Genomic DNA, 18,679 nt, shown 5'->3' with positions numbered 1-18,679 from the left:
TTATGTTTAAGAACAGCCTTGCTTAGGTCCATGTAATATCATGGAAAAGCGTGTTTCCATACTGACTGGTATTTTAGTGAAAATAGAACAAAATATCAAGAATTCCTTCTCTGATCATGGAAAAACTTCAATTCATATATACTTGATCCAAATTTGGACATATCCTAAAAGGAAGGCACTGTTATTTGGTAGATTTCAGATGTCTGCAAAGGGCAGCCTTAATATATTATGTATTCTCTTAGAAATGACCAACCTTTTGGAAAATTTTGGGCAGACACTCAGTTTCATCCTAAATGGTCAAAAGTGGGGAAATAGATAAGGAGCTGAAACACAAAATAAATATTGAGCTTTAATAAACAGCGGTGCTGAAAGTCTTTCTTGTAATTAGAGAAGAGTTGTATTTTATGGGAATGTATTTGAAGCACTATGTTTATTATGTTTATTTTATTGTGTGGAGTGGTAATTAATAAATGTTTATTCTTGTGCATTGTTATCTCTTTCAACTCTATGTGACTGAGTCACATTTTGGAGTTCAGATTATTCAAGTATGTAATTGTCAGCATGATCTAGTTAGAAGAGCATCAATCTTTGATAAGCAAAGAAATTTAAGTTCATTGTTTCTATAAAATTTTAGAACCAGTCTCTTGTCCTACCAGCATGAAGTCATGAAGATTTTCAAACAAAATTTACCATTTACTTAAAAAAACAAAATCATGAGTATGGTCTTTTTTAAAATCTCCATACAAAAAGGAGATATATCTTTACATATCATGCGGTATTTCATATAAATGGATCCCCAGATTTTTCAATGCTATTTCAATTTTATCTTAAAATTAGAAAATATAATGTCAAATTGCAGCACAATAACTATGCAAGCAATAAAACTAAAAAAAAAAAATCCAACTTTAAGATAGCCATAAGTAACATTATTATAAAGTTAAACCTTTCTGATATTTTATCATTTACCTTTTTCACAGACCTGCTGAACCTACCTTCTTTCCAGAGCTTAAATTGATGTAAATGCTTTGCTGCTATGGATTCGTTCTGGTCACTTTCATTAAAATGTTGAGGTTTTTTTCCTCCATGCTTTCTTATGCTGTATTTGCTTTTAAGTAATACAATATGGTAAGGACTTTGGAATAAATTATATCTCCAGACATACAATGTTAGGCGGATCGATAAATGTCCTATGACGTTTACTATGCATCATAAAATTTCTATCATAACCCTTTTAACAAAGCTTTTCTTCTTGGACACCAAGAATTTCATTCAAAGCATTTTACATATTGCATTACTTATCAAAACAGTGGATATGTAAACCTTGACATTTGTTAAAAGACCCAGGCTTTAACAAAAAAAAGACCAGAACAAATTGATAGCAGAAAACAGATTAAACAACCAAAAAGTTACTGCCTGGAAATAGAAGCATGTGACATTATCCCAAGACAAGCTTTCAGCACATACTCAGAGTAGGTTTTTGCTATATGCAGGCATCTAAATGTCTCTCAGACTTTACTGGAGCTTCATATATTAAGTTGTTACAAGTAAATGAATGTACAGTAAATAAGTGTTATAGCCTGTCTTCCAAAGCCTGCTTTAGTGTAGCAGAAATTAAATTGTTTTTCTTGGCTAAGATTTGTTCCCGCATCAGTTGGTATTAGAATAACCATTATACTTATACAAATTATACTTAATATACTTGTCAAGTTCTATTTAATTCTAGTACAAGTAGTAGTAATAATAATAATAATAATAATAATAATAATAATAATAGTACTGTGTATAGTAAACCAAATGTAATTGTTCTAATTTACATGTAGTAAACATGTTAGTTTATATTTAATATATACACCTAATTCTATTTAGTAAAGATACTAAATATAGTATCTTGAGATGCTGTGAATCTTTCTGTTGTTGCCTTTGGGCAAGGCCCACTACAAATACACTTAAAGAACATAACATGAACTAAAAGTATTGTGATTATGCTTACAGTTATTAATAAATCATAAATACACAAATCAATGTGTGTATTTATGCATATTAATGAAATATATACCTTTTTATAGCAAAATATGACTATGTAAATATGTCACCTTTATTTTACCAATTAGGAAATTATGATAGCAGTAATGTGATACATTCACATGCTAGAGTTCTCTTAATTAACTCACAAGCACAACCATTCATTTGCAAGATACATTGCAGTTTGGGGGAAAATGGAGACATTGCAAATCCAAGCATGCTGTAAAGCTGTTCACATTATTAGTAATGCTGTAAGAGAAATATATAAGGTCCTTCAATAAAACTCCCAATCAATAAATACAAGAGAAAAAATATAATAAGGATTCATTTTGAAATGTTTTTGAGGGTTTTCAGAAAGTTAGGTTTGTTTTCTGGTTTGTGACTTTTTTTTAACAAGACTGTTTTTGAGGACTATTTCTAGATTCAGTCTGTCAATTCAAAGTGCCACTGTCATCCCTTACCAGACTTTTTTGTCTTCTCTCAGTCTCTTGATCTTGACAAAATTCTAACCATTTCCTAATGGAGGTGTCTTTATTGAATATTTCTGAAGAAAAAAAAATTGCCTGTTTGTAAATCAGAATCAGAAAATCTTTTGTAAACACAGGTATTGACAACAAAGTTACTGAGGTATTTTTTAGTTTATATGCAATTTTTTTTTTTTTACTTCTTGCGAAATTCCATCTAGATGCACATTTTACACTTAAGTGCAAAGCTACTCTTACTTGAGCACCTGTGAAATACTCCTACCTAGATTTTCACTGGAATAGCAAAAGCCATGAAGTAAGTGTAGTAATTTGTGGGCATATGTATGATCAATCAGGTAAATCCCATATTTGCAACATATTCTATTCATTATTGGATTATCATTATTGGATTAGATATTAGGAAAAATGTTTTCACCAAAGAGGTGGTCAAGCATTAGAACAGGCTTACCAGAGAAGTGGTGGATTCACCATCCCTGAAAATGTTCAAAAAACATGTGGATGTGATGCTTAGAGACATGGTTTAGTGGTGGACTTGGCAGTGCTGGGTTAATGGTTGGGCTCCATGATCATAGAGGTCCTTTCCAGCCTTCATGAATCTATGATTCTATTCTTATTTTTCATTAATGTTTCTGTTTGGTCTTGCATTAAACTCTAGGAGAAAGAACTGCAGCAAAACCCTTTCTCATATTTGACTAAAGCCTTTATTATACTTTTGCTTTAGGACACAATTTTTCAATCATAAATAATATTTAACCACTAGCAGTTACAATAACCACGAGTGTAACATCTGAGAAATAGCTGTGCTCTGAATAGGAGTAAGCAAACTGCGTTATGCTGGTGTGATCTATCTGTCCTTGAGAGCTCTTCTTCAGGGAATGGTCTTTTGGTACTGCACTCCATACCAGCTCTGTCTTTCATCACTCCACCACTGATAACTGGAACAGCAGCATTGATAATATTACTCATCTCGTAGTAGATATTTAGTAGATATTAAAAGTGATTTATCAGAAGTGCAAACATGATTATGATCATTTCAAAGATGGGACAGACAAAGGGAATGATTTACAGTGATTTACATTACAGTGATATTTCATTCCAACTTAGTTGATCTTTCTCTACAATGGCTTTATTTTCTTTGGATGAATAGTGCTGAGAACTGTGTAAAGGGAGGAAAGAAAGAATACAGTGTTAGTCTGTGCTTCAACAGGTCACAACTGTATAATAAAGTTTAAAGCAGATGCTAGGAAGTCTAACAAGAGCAGATTTAAAAAAAAAGAGACCCATGACTATCAGACTTTGAGACAGCCTCTGATGTATTAAACCTGCATATAGCAGGACTTTGGGATTTTTTAATGGAGCAATAATAAATATTTCATACTCATGTAAGGATGATATATTCCTTCAAAGCATTGTATATAATTACAAGTGGAGAGGCAAAAACCTTACATGTACAGATTACTGAAATCCATCATGAAAATACGATTTAGCAGTGCCCATATGTTCATAAACAAGTGAGGTTGTTGGTCCAGAAATAATCCAGATCAGGCAATTGGGATTAGGTTGACTCTCTTCCTATATTGACTCTATCACTACTAGACTCGTTTTCAAATTCATTTTTGATAGGCTCTCTCCAGCATCTGTTTTTATTCTCTTTTAAAAAGAATGTAATAAAATGTATTTTTTGTCAAAATATACCAAAAAAATTGTATGTCCTCTCTACCTATATTGTGGATACCATGTTGAAGATGAGTGCACAGACAAAGCATAAGTTAGCCCCAGTTTTGTTTTCCACTTTAAATGTGCAATAGCAATTTCCTTTTCAGTTTTATTTTAACAAAAACTTCCAGTCTTAATTATTTTTGTTGTTTAACAATGTTTTCAATTTCATAAAATATTTCTTGAAATTAAAGACATGAATTTAAAAAATATTATTACCATGTTAGATTTATTTTGAAGTTTCATTAATTAACCGCTTCATTTACTAATTTGAGGGTTTCAGTCTTCAGTGAATATGCTATGGTTCCCAGGCAAAACAATTAATGGAAGGGTTACTGTTTGATTAAATATTTTCTTTGCTCTTTAACAAAAGCCTTTCTGTACTAGCCCTTCTGCTACTATTTGAGATGTTAAATAAAATAAACCAAAGGGAAGGAAACTGGGAATGTTGTAAAGGCAAAATATCAGAATTTTAAATCTTTAGGAGATACATCTAGAGTAAATTATATATTTTAAGAAAAAAAATAATTGGCTACATCTGCAGAGCCATAAGAAGATGAATGGAGATAATGTTAAAAATACTTGAAAGCTCTTGGTTGCCAAAAGAGAGAACTGTTTATTAAGATACATTTACAATAATTTAAGAATTCATAAGAACGGGAACTGTAGGCTGGGAAAACCTTCTGACATTTAGATCTAGAAGCCAACAGGAAATCATCTATGAGAAAACAAAGGAACTTTTACTCTTTGAAATTTATAGCTATGTTTTATAGATTGGTACATAAAATGATGTTCTACTTTTTTGTCCTTATGTATTGTGAGAAATTTAATTTTTCTATTGAGCAGTCCTAAAATTTAAAATATCAAAAATACTGAAACTATGTAGGTAATAATATTTTCCTTTGGTAAGTCGCAAAAGTTGTTCATAAAATATGCATTTGATAAGCTAGCATGTTATATATATGTATATATATATATATATATATATATATACACACTCACAGGCATGAACTGCTGTATTTTGAACATTATATCATTCTCTTGTGAAGTTTGGGTTGTCTTCCACAGACGTTTTCCTTCTTACACATGCCAAAGAAAGATATTATCAGGTGTAAAATGTTCAATTATTTTAAATAAATATTATACCTTTCATCATGCCTACTGATTATTTTATTTAAATAATTGTCTGAAGAGTTTTTTAGAAACTATTGTCTAAATTACTCAAGCATCTGTATGAATGACAATGAAAGTGATTGTTTCACATATTCCTATGTGTTCCTAAATTTTTCTGTGGCATCATCCAGCATTTAAGTATTCCTGAGCTTTGAACAAAAGAAAACTTTTTTTTTTATTTGATCTAACATAACCACAAAAACTTGTTAATTAGATATATCTTCTGAACTAGTTCTTCATACACTTGAAGGGTGAGTTTCTATGTCAAAAGCATTGAGTATCTCTGTAAGTGTTTAAGTTCAAAATGGACAGATAATGACACTTCTAAAAATATTATCATTTTGATTAGTAATTTTACTGTCTTTTTGGATCAGTTAATTTTTTTAAAGTACTGGCTTATTAAACTACTTGTGTTACTTTTAAATGGTGAGTGATACATAACTATAAAAATTGTGTGCTTTTCAATTAGACCTAGAAATATTATTGTCTTGAAAAGAACGTGGTACAGTGAAATCTAGGGCGTTTTGGTTGGTTGTTTTTTAATTTCATGTCTGTTTTGTTGTTTAGAAAAGAATATTTCTACTCCAGAAAAATCATGTTTGGGTCCATCTCATGCAGAACGGATATCATTTCGAGACCATCCAGTGCAGCTAAGTGGAGGATGGGGAGCAGGCAAAAAAAGGCAAAAGCTTAAAAATATTAGCTGAATATTGGTAATAACTAGTTGATTTAATCAAACACAGTCAGCATATGGAGATCTGTTTCTTTTTAAGCCTTTGAATATCAGTTGTTGGATTTTCATTTATTACCAATAAACCAGTTTCAATTAACTACTTTTGACTTATTTTATTATACATGGTTACGGTGTTTGGGGGTTTGTGGGATTGTCAAAATATTTTATACCTGTCAGTAAATTATCATAGTTTGTGTTTTCAATTGCTTATATGTTCATGTGGTATAGAATGCAGAACTGATGAACTCTACAAGGTTTGTTGTACAGTGACTAAGTTTAGGCTTGCTTATAAGAACTGAATGAGAAGTCCAAGTGTAATAAAGGTTCATGTTCATGTGATATATGTCACATATTGAAACACTGGATTATCATTTTCTCACAAAATAAAATGCATGCTTGCAAAATGTGAGGTATAACAGGTGGCAATGCCATTCTTAGAGAAGCCTGTTCATAAAATTTTACTGAACCAGTATACAAATGATGAGCATGCACTTTCCTTTTATTGGGAAGATGAGTAGTCCTTCATCTAGATCTTTCATCATAAGTTATTGTTATAATATGTTAAAGCAACCTGTTGTGGTTTTATACTTTCAAATACTTCTGTTTCCTAGAGGACTGATTAAAAATAAATGGTTCTCGTTTTATACTTGGATAATGTAAATTCAGATCTATATGTTACTGTTAACCCAACTTAATTTTTTCACATAGACAGGCTCCTTCAGACCCATGTGTAAATGTTTTGTGGTGCAAGGAAATCTAGAGAAAAAGAAATACTGTTTCTACTGTTCATGGGTATCTAACTCATTACTTCTAGTCAATGTTTTGTCCATCAGCATACAGGACAGAAAATGTTCCTTGATTTCAAAGCCTAACATTATTTTCATATTTTCCACTCTGAGGGTATAAGTTGTTAATTGGATCTTTTAAAAGGCTGACTTTGGTATTTCCTTTTCTGATTTTGTAAGCCACAACCCCCTGTAGATGGGGAAAGAGGTAGAGAGAGTAATGGGGCTTGAAACTTCAGTCAGTAAAGAACATAAATTCTTACATTGTGGCTGGTTTTAAAATGTGCTTAAATTAACATGGGATGTTATTTTGTAAAGTGTTTTCTATGCTAACATACTTTTCTAACTATGGATTAAAGGCATTTCTCTTCATTTTTGTGAATACTTGCCTTCATTTTCAGATAAAAAGATGGCTGATCTCATGGAAAACCTCCAGCAAATAATTTTGCTTGTTTGAACCACTGTCCTGATTTTATTATCACTTTGCTTTTGAAAAGTCAGTGCACCCTATTTCAGAAAAGATTCCTTTGCCTTTCTGGGGAATTATGGTCAGGTTGCTTAACCTGACTATAGAAATCCTATGGTTGTCAACAGGGTATAAAATGTCAGTAGATGTTTATCTCACCTGTTTAATTTTCCAAATGTATGTAGTGTTCAGCTTGATTTTAGGATCTGCAATATAATGACTTTTAAATGTCACCAACAAATACTGGAGCTTTTGCGATTTTGCTTTTAACATCAAGGTTATAATTTTTTTAGGAAAAACTTTGTCATTTCAAAATGTCCGCCCCTACATCTGGCAGACTATGTAGCCACCATTACAGGTATTAACTGGAAATCAAAATACAAAATCAAGAGCTTCATAGCTTAACACTTCTAACAGATTGTCCCCTCTATTTGTCTAGAGTATCCATAATATATGCACATCACCAAAGCTGTAAATAAGGGATATTTCATATTTTATGCTTCTTTCTATATCTCTGTCATCTATATCTGTATCTACATCTATATCCAAAAAAGTGTCTGCTGTATAAAAATCATCATACCAAATCTTTTTGTTTTCATGGTGTTTCTGAATGAGAAATACCTCCCAGCCTAAATAAAATGTTTTGGCAACATTTTTTAAGGCCTTTTATTTTGCAAAGATAAATGGTAGCTTTTTAATATACAGTTTACTAAATTATAAATTGGAGTGACGATATTCACTGACAAGCCTTTTCATGACCTTACAATGTGTAATAAGGTGAGGTCTTACTGTATCCAATACATTTTTCTCAGGATTGAGGTGTTCAAAGTACAGTATGTTTGACCAAATACAGAAAAACGTGCAAGGTACAACTTCTGTTCAAGCTAGCAGAAAGACCTTTATTGCATTCAGGGATAAGGTGAAGCAACCAACACCACCATGCCTTGGTGTTCACCATCACATCTTGGAGTGTGTAAGGTCAGAGGTAGCAGAGATTATACACGTGGTGGATATTTATGATGCGAATTTTTCAAACCCTGCTCTGCAAGCAGTTTTATGGGGGGTTTTGTGTCTTTGGGGGATTTTCTTTTAGTCCTTTCTTTTTCATTTCGGAGTTTTTTTCCTTTCTTTCCCCACTTTTCTTCATGTCCCCCATACCTACCCCCTGATGCAGTAATTCCCATTTAGGACAAGAACAAATTCTTAAAAGTGTCTCTGTCAGTCTGTTCTGATGTTGAAGTGACAGTGAGTCAGTGACAGTCCAGCAAAATTTACGTTACAGAATCCTGAAACTGCATCCCTGGATGCGCTGCTGCCTTTGCAGTGCTGCAGGCTTCTTCCAAGCTCGCTAGCCTCATCTCCGCGACCCTTTTTTTCTGCTCCCTGAAGATCCCTTAAGATCCTTGAAGATCCTAAAGATTCTCCTTTAAGGAGGAGGGACTTCGTATGAATGAGCTCGTTTAAAAGATCTCCCTTGTATGTACGAAGCTTGAGACTCGGGAATGCAGGAAAGCATTCATTTGAAAGAGAGAAGAAACGACAAGGTGCATTTTTGTGTTGAACCCTTGATGGGCGTTACTCGCCAAAGCAAAGTGAAGAGCTTTCTGCGAGCTCTCCTGAGCAGATCCCTGAACTGTCTTTTCCTGTGCAAATTCCCTGAAGATGTGCTCAGGAGTTCTTTAAACCCTCTTGTTTCAACCGGGGCATCAAGAAAAACACCTGCAGCAACAGGGGGAAAAAAAAAAAATAAAAGAAAGGAAAAAAAGCTCCCCAAAAAGCATAGCCTGCGTCTTAACGAGGTGCTAATGTCAGATCACCACACCTGAATGACAATAGTCTGTGAGGAAATGTTTCTCGCTGAATAAAGGGCAGATTTATCTACTTCAAACACAGTACCCGTGCTGACCCAAAAGATAATTGCTCAAAGGCAATTAAGGCATTTCGTGTTTTAACAGATGTACAAATAGCCAACGTATAGCACTGACATGGTTTTGGTGCAGGGTGAGTTAGTGTTACATTTTGACTAAGTAAATCGTTATCTTTAATTATTAATAATACTATTATTCGCGCACATGCATTCATCAAAGGTGTGTCCACTGTACACAGTGTTTACGTTTTTAAAAACCTTGCCACAGGTGGCATCCAAATGTGGCCTCGGACACATGGCTTCAAAACTGTGTCTTGCTCTTCCATTACAATCGTTAAAAGCACTATGAGGAATATACTGGATTAATATTTCTTTGATTTTCATTTCGGATTCTCATGATAACAGCAATATATGTTTATGAAGGGACAGTCTTTCCTTGATACAGACTGAAATTCCTTCTATTAGCGTTCATGGAAGCCAGACTAATATCGTGGGTTACTGTGCAATCTTAATGTGCTTTTCTTTTGTCAGAAAAACACATGTGAAAAGTAGCTATTACCACATGGCCCCAAAAAAGCAGGAATAGAACTCTTGATTGTATTATAAAATATTGAGTTGCCTGATGTTACATCTGAGTTCCAAGCAGTTTGTACTTAGCTGTATTAGCTGGAGAAAAAAAACAAAACAGCCAAACAAACCAATTCCCAGCAGCTGGGGGTTTTAATGTTCTGTTTATTTTTTCTACCGTCATAAGTGAAAAATTAACTAATTTTTATAGCAGTTGTGAAATAGTTGTGTTTGAATATTAATCTGTGTCAGTCGCTGCAGGTTTTAGAGCCTGTGTGAGAAATATATATCTATAGGTTCATATACACTTTCATACCTACTTTTGCATATACTTTCATATATCTATATCTTTATAGATATGAGATTGGGATGTCAGCTGGTCACGGATGCAGGTGTGGTTAAATAGGAACGGGACACCTCTCTTCTCACACAAAGTCAGAAAAATATGCCAAGTGTAGGGGAGGAGGCAGGTGTGGCCTGCAAGTAAAGCAGGATTGGGTCTTGCGGGCATGTGGACAACTGCTCTCCTGGTTTTCGAGGCAGATGCTGGACAAGAGAATGCTGACCACATGTCCTTGGCTACATCCTGAAGGCACTTTCTGGTGCCAAGTTGTGCTGAAGGTTTGTTTGCAATAAAATACCCTTTGGAGAGATGTTCATGAGGTTCCATGACGTCAAATGAACAGAGACTGGATTTCTGAAGAGATTTTTACTGGAAATATTGACTAACTTCGCCAGGCTGACCAGCCTTACAAGGACTGGAGGCTGAAATTAATGACACTATGAGCTACACTGTTATTTACGGGTCATTTAGACAAGTGAATTGTCCTTTATGGTCACTTTCTCCTTTATTTTGGTGACAGATGCAGACATAACAGCTTAGTACCTAACTAGCTGCCAAAGACTAGCATTTGTTCCTCCCCTGGTCTTCATTCCAATGTTAAATACATTTGTTTAGAGTTAGTAACCTTTTCTTCATTTCATAGTTTATTGATTGCTACTTATATAGCACTTTTTTTTTCGTTAAATAAGCCAAATACCTAGGAAGATATAAAATTACTTCTGGCTGAGATGCAATTGATAGCTCTTTAGCAATAAAGCTGGTAAGAGCATTTTATGTGGGTAACAACAAATGCCGATTCACAAAGATAAGTGATAAAAACCATGTTTGTAAGAACATAGCTAACAGTCGGGTTCTCTTTATTCCTAACTTACTCATTTGTTAAATTACACTTATACAAAGAAACCGGAGATTAACAATTTATTTTTTTTTACGAGGCACTACTTCAATCCTGAATGCAAATAAGCACCACCAAATAGTTGTGCCACAGCCAAAGAGTTCCATATATATCCTGAGATGGAAGACAGCTTTTTTAGGAGAGAGTGCTATAACTAGTTGAATTCTAACACAGGATAAATGCCTCTGCTTCAAATCGGCACCATTTTCTAGGCTTGTGAGCCATGATCTGAAAAAAAAAAAAATGGAAAGTACACAAATAAAATGGGCTTTATATTCCTTCTACATTCCGATCAGGAGATGAGAGCTGTCCCGTCCAAATAGTGTGGGTTTTGTCACCATTTCCGGGTGGGGAAGGTTCGAGAGGTTGTTCATGGCAAGAACACAGGTCAGCCGTAGGCTTGGCTCATTTGTTTAATACCTTGCTGTTCGTGCGACCGAATACACTTCTCCAGCAGTTTTTCTTTAAACGATGATATCCTGTACACGAGAAAAGAAGGATTGTTGCGGGATTAGGAAAGCATGGCTAGGAGATAAAATATCGGCCTCGCAGTCTCTAGGAGCGGCGGTTTCTGGCGGCTTTTGTCTTGCCTGGCAGTTTTGGTTCCGATTTGCGGGTTCTGCGGGAGGCGCGGCTGCGCGCCCCGCTCCGGAGCGACACCGCGGGGCTGGGCCGGGACACCGGCGCGGGGCCGGCTCCCGCTCCGCCAGCCTGCGCTTCGCCTCCCACCGCCGCTCCAGACCCATGGATTTATATGCCACATTGGGCCGAAAATAAATTTTTTTTAAAGCAGCAAACGAACAAAGCAAAAACAATAGCAAAGAGCTGCATTTAACACAGCCCCTTCACGTTTGTGCCGTTTACATTCGTATTTAATTTCAGGTAATGACTCGGGAAGCTGTTGCCTTTCATGTAATGTGCAGTCTGGCCGTGTGCTGCGTTAAGCTCAGAGCCTCGGGCAGGGCCATGTGGAAGGATTTGTCCCTGCTCAGGAGAGATGCGCTGGCTGTGGTGGCAAATGGTCCAAGTGGGGGGGACCTGCTCTCACCTGGTGGGCGCCTCTTGCCCTGCCAACAGGAGGCGAGGCAAAGATTCAAGCTTACGCAGTTTTGCTCTACCTGATTTCTTGATGACAATAAACATTTTGTGCCTTGCCACAGCACAAATGCAAACAGAAATAAGAGAATTTCCTGCTGGGTCATGTCATCTCGCTGCCCATCGCTGTCTGATACAGTCTAAAAAGAGGCAGCACGCAAACGGACTAGGAAAAATGTCTCTCATGGTGACTGACGTATGCTGGGTATGGGTTTTGTCAGGAAAAGTGAAATATTTCGAGGCAATTTGTAATACAGTGGATTAATTTGGATTGCCCAGGGTAGAAACAAACAGAAGACTGTCTCTAACCAAAGGCTGGGGGCTGGCTTTATTGGCCAATATCAATATTTGTGTGGAAAGCTTAAAATATGATGTTTTTCCAAGAGTTGAAGTTTTAAAGGTGGGGGGGAAGAGGGGGGGGGAGGAGGAGAAGGAGGCCCGTGGATGAAATATTAGCAGCATATCGGTTAACCACTAAGCTCTTTTTTGTATCCATCTAGCCGGTTCTGGTAAGAAGGGCAGAGAGTCTAAAGGCTCGGGGATAGATGCTCCTTAGTGCAGGCTAGCGTTTCAAAAGATATAGGCAGCTCTCAGCAAATGACAAAATAAGGCTGAGAGTGTACAGAGGCGGTGCTGAAAGACCGGAATAAAATTTCTCTGTGGCTTTCAGCATCGCTGAATTATACATTTTTAATCGCATCTAGCACACATCGCATTGGAGGAAAAAAAAATGCAAAAAATAAGCAAGGGTTCTTTCAAACGAGGTAGCCTTGAAAACCGGCAGTCCTTGTCAAAGCAGCTCAATGCATCCATTTGTTAGTACCTCCAACTTGAACAGGGATCTATTTCTTAGACCCTGCCCCTTCTGTCTCACACCTTCCTTTACCTTCGTGCTTAGAAACCACAATGTCGACCCATATTTCATGGCTTAGAAGAAATCAATTCATCTGAGATGACGAGGCAGCCCCCCACACATTCTCCGGGCCTCTCGATGCATTCAGAGCCTCGGGTCTCTCCGGTAATGTAGCCCTTATATTTTCGGAATTGTCGCAGTACCAAGCTGCCGTCAGGGAAGGCTGGGTAACTTGCAAAGGACCTGCTTTCCTTTTTGTCTGCTCCTTGCATAGGTGCGCTAATGCTCAGTGCCCTACAGCCCGGCGTGGGTTCGCGACGGGAGAGCGAAAGGGGTGATTTAGAATTGCTCACTACAAACTCGCTCTCAGCTCCTTTGGGGGACGGCCCGCTCCTTGGGAATAAATTCCAGGGGTAAGGGTGGGAGGAGAAGCAAATGTTCACCCCTAAAAACGCAATTACGTGCTTTTTCACGTCTAGATTTTTCTTCTAAGGCGCCTGTTTCCGTGATGTGAAGAACGGGGTTTGTCTTTTGCCTTGGGAATATGTCTATAACTTGTTGGAAAGCTTGGCAGAGGGGGAAGGGGCCAGGATTTGGCTTCTGAAGAGCCGCTCGGGCTGCTGGAGCGCGGCTCGGCCGGAGCTGCCAGCAGCTTTGTCCCCCGGTAAGGGCGGGGGACAGCCCCGGGCTGGGACAGAGCAGCTCTGTGCTTGCCTCACCTAACATCCCCAGCCGCATCCCTCTCGTGGTCCAAGTGCGGCGGCGGGGGAGAGCCGAGGGGAATAAATACGTGTATGGGACCTGAGAAGCATCTTTAGGAGCAAATCTCTTCTTTCGGGTGGTGCCAAACTGCACACGGGGCTTTGAGTCCCACGACCCAACTTTCAAATCCTTTCTAAACTTGATAAAGGGCTACAATAGCAGTCCGATGAAGCGTAGATTAAATTCGTGTAGGGTTTGTTTTTATAACACATATGTAAGTAGGATTCATTATAATTTGAACTAGATCAAGATAAGAGATTAATGCTTTTATAGAGCATCTCTGCTGAGATTTCCTATAGGGCTAAGATTAAATCAACACACTAAATATTATCTCATTCCATTTTGCGTTACAAAAAAAAAAAAAAAAAAAAAGTTTAAGAAGCATCACTACGTGTTGCAAGAAGAAAATTGTCGAAATTTGTCCAGTCCTGACAGCAATCAGCAATCCTGCTTCCCTAACGGGGTAACTTTCCCATTCACCAAATTTCTTGCCTGTCGCCTGAATATGCCTGTGAGGCGCAAAGAATCTTTATTTTGTCTGTGCAGGTGTCACACGGGGTATGTCCCTAGCAGCTGAGCGGGGTATGTCCCTGCTGTCCGAGCCAAGCTGCAGGAACCGTGACATGCTTGCTGTCCTTACGTTCGGGCTGCTCTCTGGACTGCGCCTGGAAACGCCTGAGCCTCGAGCCTGGCTGGGAAAGCGGGAAAGGCTCCAGGGTCGGGCCCAGCCTAGTGAGAGGTGGCACCACGTTCCCTGTGCCAGGTGAGCGGGGCTCAATGGACCCGTGTGCTGCCCTGGCAGAATTTAGTTACCGAGTAGAGGTGCAGTCGATTTGCTCCTACACTTTCACTGATCTCTGATCCTAGAGATCCCAGGTTTCTGGTAAAGTCACTCCAAACAGTGTCAATTAAACATTTCCTCTCCGAACGGAAAATCTTAAAGCTATCGACGTACACCAGAACCGATTTGTGTTTGCTCAGGTGAACAAAACCTCCTTGTTAGGAAGAAAGTTCGTTAAAGAGGACTTGGATCGGGACCTTTTGCAGCCTGGCTGCGAAATCCAAAACACAATCTTCATTTTCAGGGATTAAAATAAAAATAGCGATGCTTCACATACACCCCCCCCAAAGGAAAAAAACCCCACGAACAAAAAAAACCCCAAAAGCCCAACAAAAAATACAAAACAAACAAACAAACAAAAAAACCACCAACATTAAGAAATCCATCAGTCCTCCAAACTCAACTTCTTTCAGTGTTTTTTGAGAAGCAATGCACTTCTTCTTGCTGGCAATAAGAATATTTCACATGATTCGTCTCAGAAACAGGATGTCTGGAAAATTATTACTCAGCCAAGCTAGGTTTTGGATTGTAACTGGCAATTCGCTGCATTCCACAGGGAGAGAGATATGGAGCGGATCACAGAGTGTCTTTTTACACCTTTTTTTTTTTTGCTTGTGCACACCAGTGGCAGGACGAAGTGGCAGAGACCGAGAGGCTAATTTCTCAGAGGGTATCTCTGGAGCCTACGCCCATCTCATACAACAAAATCTCCGTGTCTAAACATGAAATGAGCTCCTAGGTAAAGCCTCAGCAAAGAAAACAGAAGGCTTGTGGAAATGCTGAACCATTGAGCACCTGTTTTTCAAGACAGACAGTTCTCTTCGTGTTTCACACACCCTCCCGCCCTCCACTCCCCATCCCCCCCGGCGTCTATTGGGGTGCTTGATCCCATTCAGGAAAACATAAACACTTCCCTTCTTCCCCTATAACCATCCCTCAGCCGCCCCTCACTGCGGGGCCAGCCCTCCCGCGGGAACACCCAGCCCGTATCTTCCACAGCTTCACTGTCCATTTTCCCTGACAGCTGCAGTGTGCGTATGTGGAAGGAATTGAATAATACCCCCGAAATTCGTTTAGCCGAGTCCCAGGTAGAGCGAATTTCTTCCCGTTCAATCCTTACATAAATTTCGTGCTTTAACTCTTCTGGAGGGAAGAGAAGTGTTGGTGTAAAAAAATTAAAAAATAAAAATCTTCTTTCTGTGCTACCATCCATAGTTTAAAACCGATGTTAGAAATGGGGAGGGGGGACGGGAGGGGATGGGGATTCCTGGAGATTTGAAAGGGAGATCACCGCCCGTGTTGCTGCCGTTCTCACTTTATTTAAACAAACGCAGGGGTGTGAGGAGATGCCTTCAGCACGCAGTAGCTCTGCTGTTTCGGCTGGAAGCTGCCATCGCGAGCAGCAGCGGCTGCCGACCCAGAAACGGAGGTCCGAACCGCAGCCACGCATTTCTTTTCCCAAATTCTTTGGCTGTTCGGCAGCGAGACCTTGGAAATGTATGCGGGATCCTCGTTCCTGCGCTTGGTCTGTAACTTGTGCCGTCAGGAAGGGAAGGGATTCCAGGACGGCGGGGCTGAGGCAGCCTGCATCCCCCGGGAGAGCGCAGCGGCACCGCAGGGTCCCGCCGGGTGCGCGCCCGGCTCGTCCCGGGGACAGGCTGCCCCCGAGGAGCTGTAGGGCCGAGCTCCTTCACACCGCCTCTGGCCACGAAACGTCTCTCCATCACACATAACACCCTCTCACAGAAGGTTTGGGAGATACTCCATCTCTGGAAACACAGCGGCACATCTGCATGCAGCTCTTAATAACGGGGCTGCCTGGCGGAGGGAGTAGGTCCCTGAAGAAAGATGCTTTTCAAAGCTGTCTCACCTCAGCACAGAATTTGTTTTCCCTTTGCCGCCTTCTCCCCCGGGATCTGTCCAACCCCTCTCAAATGGTTTTAGCCCGCTGAAGTCAGCTTTCTGTTTTCAAGCTTTTAAGGAGAACGAATGCCATACGTGGCGCCAATTCTCCCCTAGGTTACATCTCTCCTTCCCTTTGAAGTCCGCTGGGTTGCACAGAGGTAAATGAGAGTCGAATTTGGTCCCTGAAGCTAACAGTGATGTGGAATCACTCTGATTTTTATTTATTTATTGTTTCCTGTTGAAGAAGGACGGGTTTTAAGACCCGGTTAGAGCGGTATCGCGCTCTATATTTAACACTCAGATATTACAAATATATATATTCTCATATATAAATGTCGGAGCTAATCTCGGCGGGGAGAGCTTCGCAAAGACGGGGCGATGAGGGAGAGGAGTCCCCGCTGCGGAGAAGATGCTGCAGGCGGGTGGTGTTTTCTCAGAGGAGCGGGGGTGAAGAGCACAGAGGACGCCGCAGTCCGTCCCCATCTCGGTCCCCAGGCGAGGACAGCGCTTCCACGGCCCCGGGGGTCAGCCGCCGCCGCCGGGGGGGCCCGATCCTGCCGGGAGGGAAGGGGTGGAAGGGGTGGAAGGGGTGGAAGGGGTGGAAGGGGTGGAAGGGCTGCCGGGGTGCGGAGCAGCTCGGTGGGAGCGGGGGCTCCGCGCCGCCAGCCGGACCCACGCATCCCCGCGGAGGCAGCCGCGCTCCCTCCAGCCTAGAGAGAGCCCTGCTGCTGCGGGCAGCTCCGGGGGGTTTGCGTTCGTAGGAGATGCTCCTTGTCCTCGGCTTTCCTGGAGTTTAATAGTTGTCTTTAAAGAGGGACATTTATTGGCATAAAAGTCCATTGCAGTCTGCAAAAACTTTGCATGTGTCTTTCATTTAAAAGACATCCAGAGCTCCATTTTTTTCCCTCTCCCTCTCTCTGTCTCTCTTCCCTCCCTGCTCCCCCCCTTTTTTTTTTCCCCTTCCCCAAGGCATTTAGTCCTTTTTAGGCACAGAGATGAACACGCTGCCGAAGTGCCAGCGCACTGAGCTGCAGGGGCAGGGAGAGGATCCGGAGGGTCCGGAGCAGGCGTTGCTCCAGAAGGTGCAAGGAGGAAACGTGTCGTTTTTCATGAGAAATCCGGGGACGAGAGCAGCCCTCGGAGCGGCCCTGGGGCGGGCTGCAGCCTCTGTCCCGGGGCAGGCAGCGAGCCGGCCCCGCACCTGGCCGCTCGTCCTCCCGCCCTCCAATCCCTCTTCTCCCGGGTCTCACGGAAACCGCATCCCCTTCTCCCTCCCCGCCAAAGCGACATCCCCACGCCACAAAAACTCCGGTCCCATCCCAAGTCCCCGAGCACCACCGCTGCGCTCTGTCGCGACAGGGCTCCGCGCCCCGCAGCCCCAGCCCGGTGGCGGCGGCAGGTAACGCTGGGAGCTGGGACGGAGGCGTGGGGGTAGCAGCCGGTCCTGACGGATGACAGGGAAGGGCAGATTGTGCGTGTGCCGGATGGTGCCCGCAGCTGCTCGACAGTGGTGGCTGAAAAAAAACATCCCCCTACCCCTTTCTCCGGGAAAATACCAGGTTAGAGACCAGCTGAAGAAGGAGGAGAAGGTGCCTGCCGGGAAATATGCTGGACCCGAATTGGCCTTCCCTTCACCTTTGGCTGGGTTCACAGGAAAGGTCTCTAAGCTGCTCCGCAGCCCCGGCCGGCCAGTGCTGCCCCGGCGCTTCAGCCGCCCATTAAAGCCTCGCTGCTTCTCCCTCCCCGCCCCAGCGGGGGAAGGGCCCGCCGAACTGGGTTCTGAAACAGCCTCCGTAGAAAAGACAAGCGCGGGCCCACGATGCTGAAATCCTCCTCTGGAGTGATTGCAATCTCGGGTTCGCTTTACTTCACAGAATGCTCCTTTCCCGAGGAGGCACGGAAGATCTTTTCCGTAATTCGTGCCTCTTCGAAATAGTCCGCTATCTCTCTCGCCTGTGTTTTAAATCTTATCAATGTGCGAAAAGACCAAGGAATTCAACACTTCAAAGCTCACACATTGGGTGGAAACCACCCGCTTTCCCAATATCCATAGGAATGCATGCATATATGGCTCATTTCGTTTTCTTTTTATTACCTAAGACTTGAATAAATACTTTCATTTAGAAACAGTATTGTTTTTTAATGATAACATTTCAGGAGATTTAAAATAA

At 40.8% G+C, this 18,679-nt stretch overlaps 1 protein-coding gene across 1 annotated transcript in view; it reads left to right on the top strand.

The window, feature by feature from the left end:
- LRRIQ1 (leucine rich repeats and IQ motif containing 1) overlaps positions 1-6,144 on the top strand; it is a 102,533-nt gene extending 96,389 nt beyond the window's left edge. The window contains exon 27 of the mRNA XM_058805788.1: positions 5,964-6,144. Within this exon, the coding sequence (XP_058661771.1) occupies positions 5,964-6,103 (140 nt within the window). The 3' untranslated portion in view covers positions 6,104-6,144. The remainder of the gene's footprint in view (positions 1-5,963) is intronic.
- The last annotated feature ends 12,535 nt before the right edge of the window (positions 6,145-18,679 follow it).

This window comes from Ammospiza caudacuta, chromosome 5, assembly GCF_027887145.1.
Source record: "Ammospiza caudacuta isolate bAmmCau1 chromosome 5, bAmmCau1.pri, whole genome shotgun sequence".
Lineage (NCBI taxonomy): Eukaryota > Metazoa > Chordata > Aves > Passeriformes > Passerellidae > Ammospiza > Ammospiza caudacuta.
Note: the sequence above shows the minus strand (reverse complement) of the source record. Positions and strands in the feature narration are given on the sequence as shown.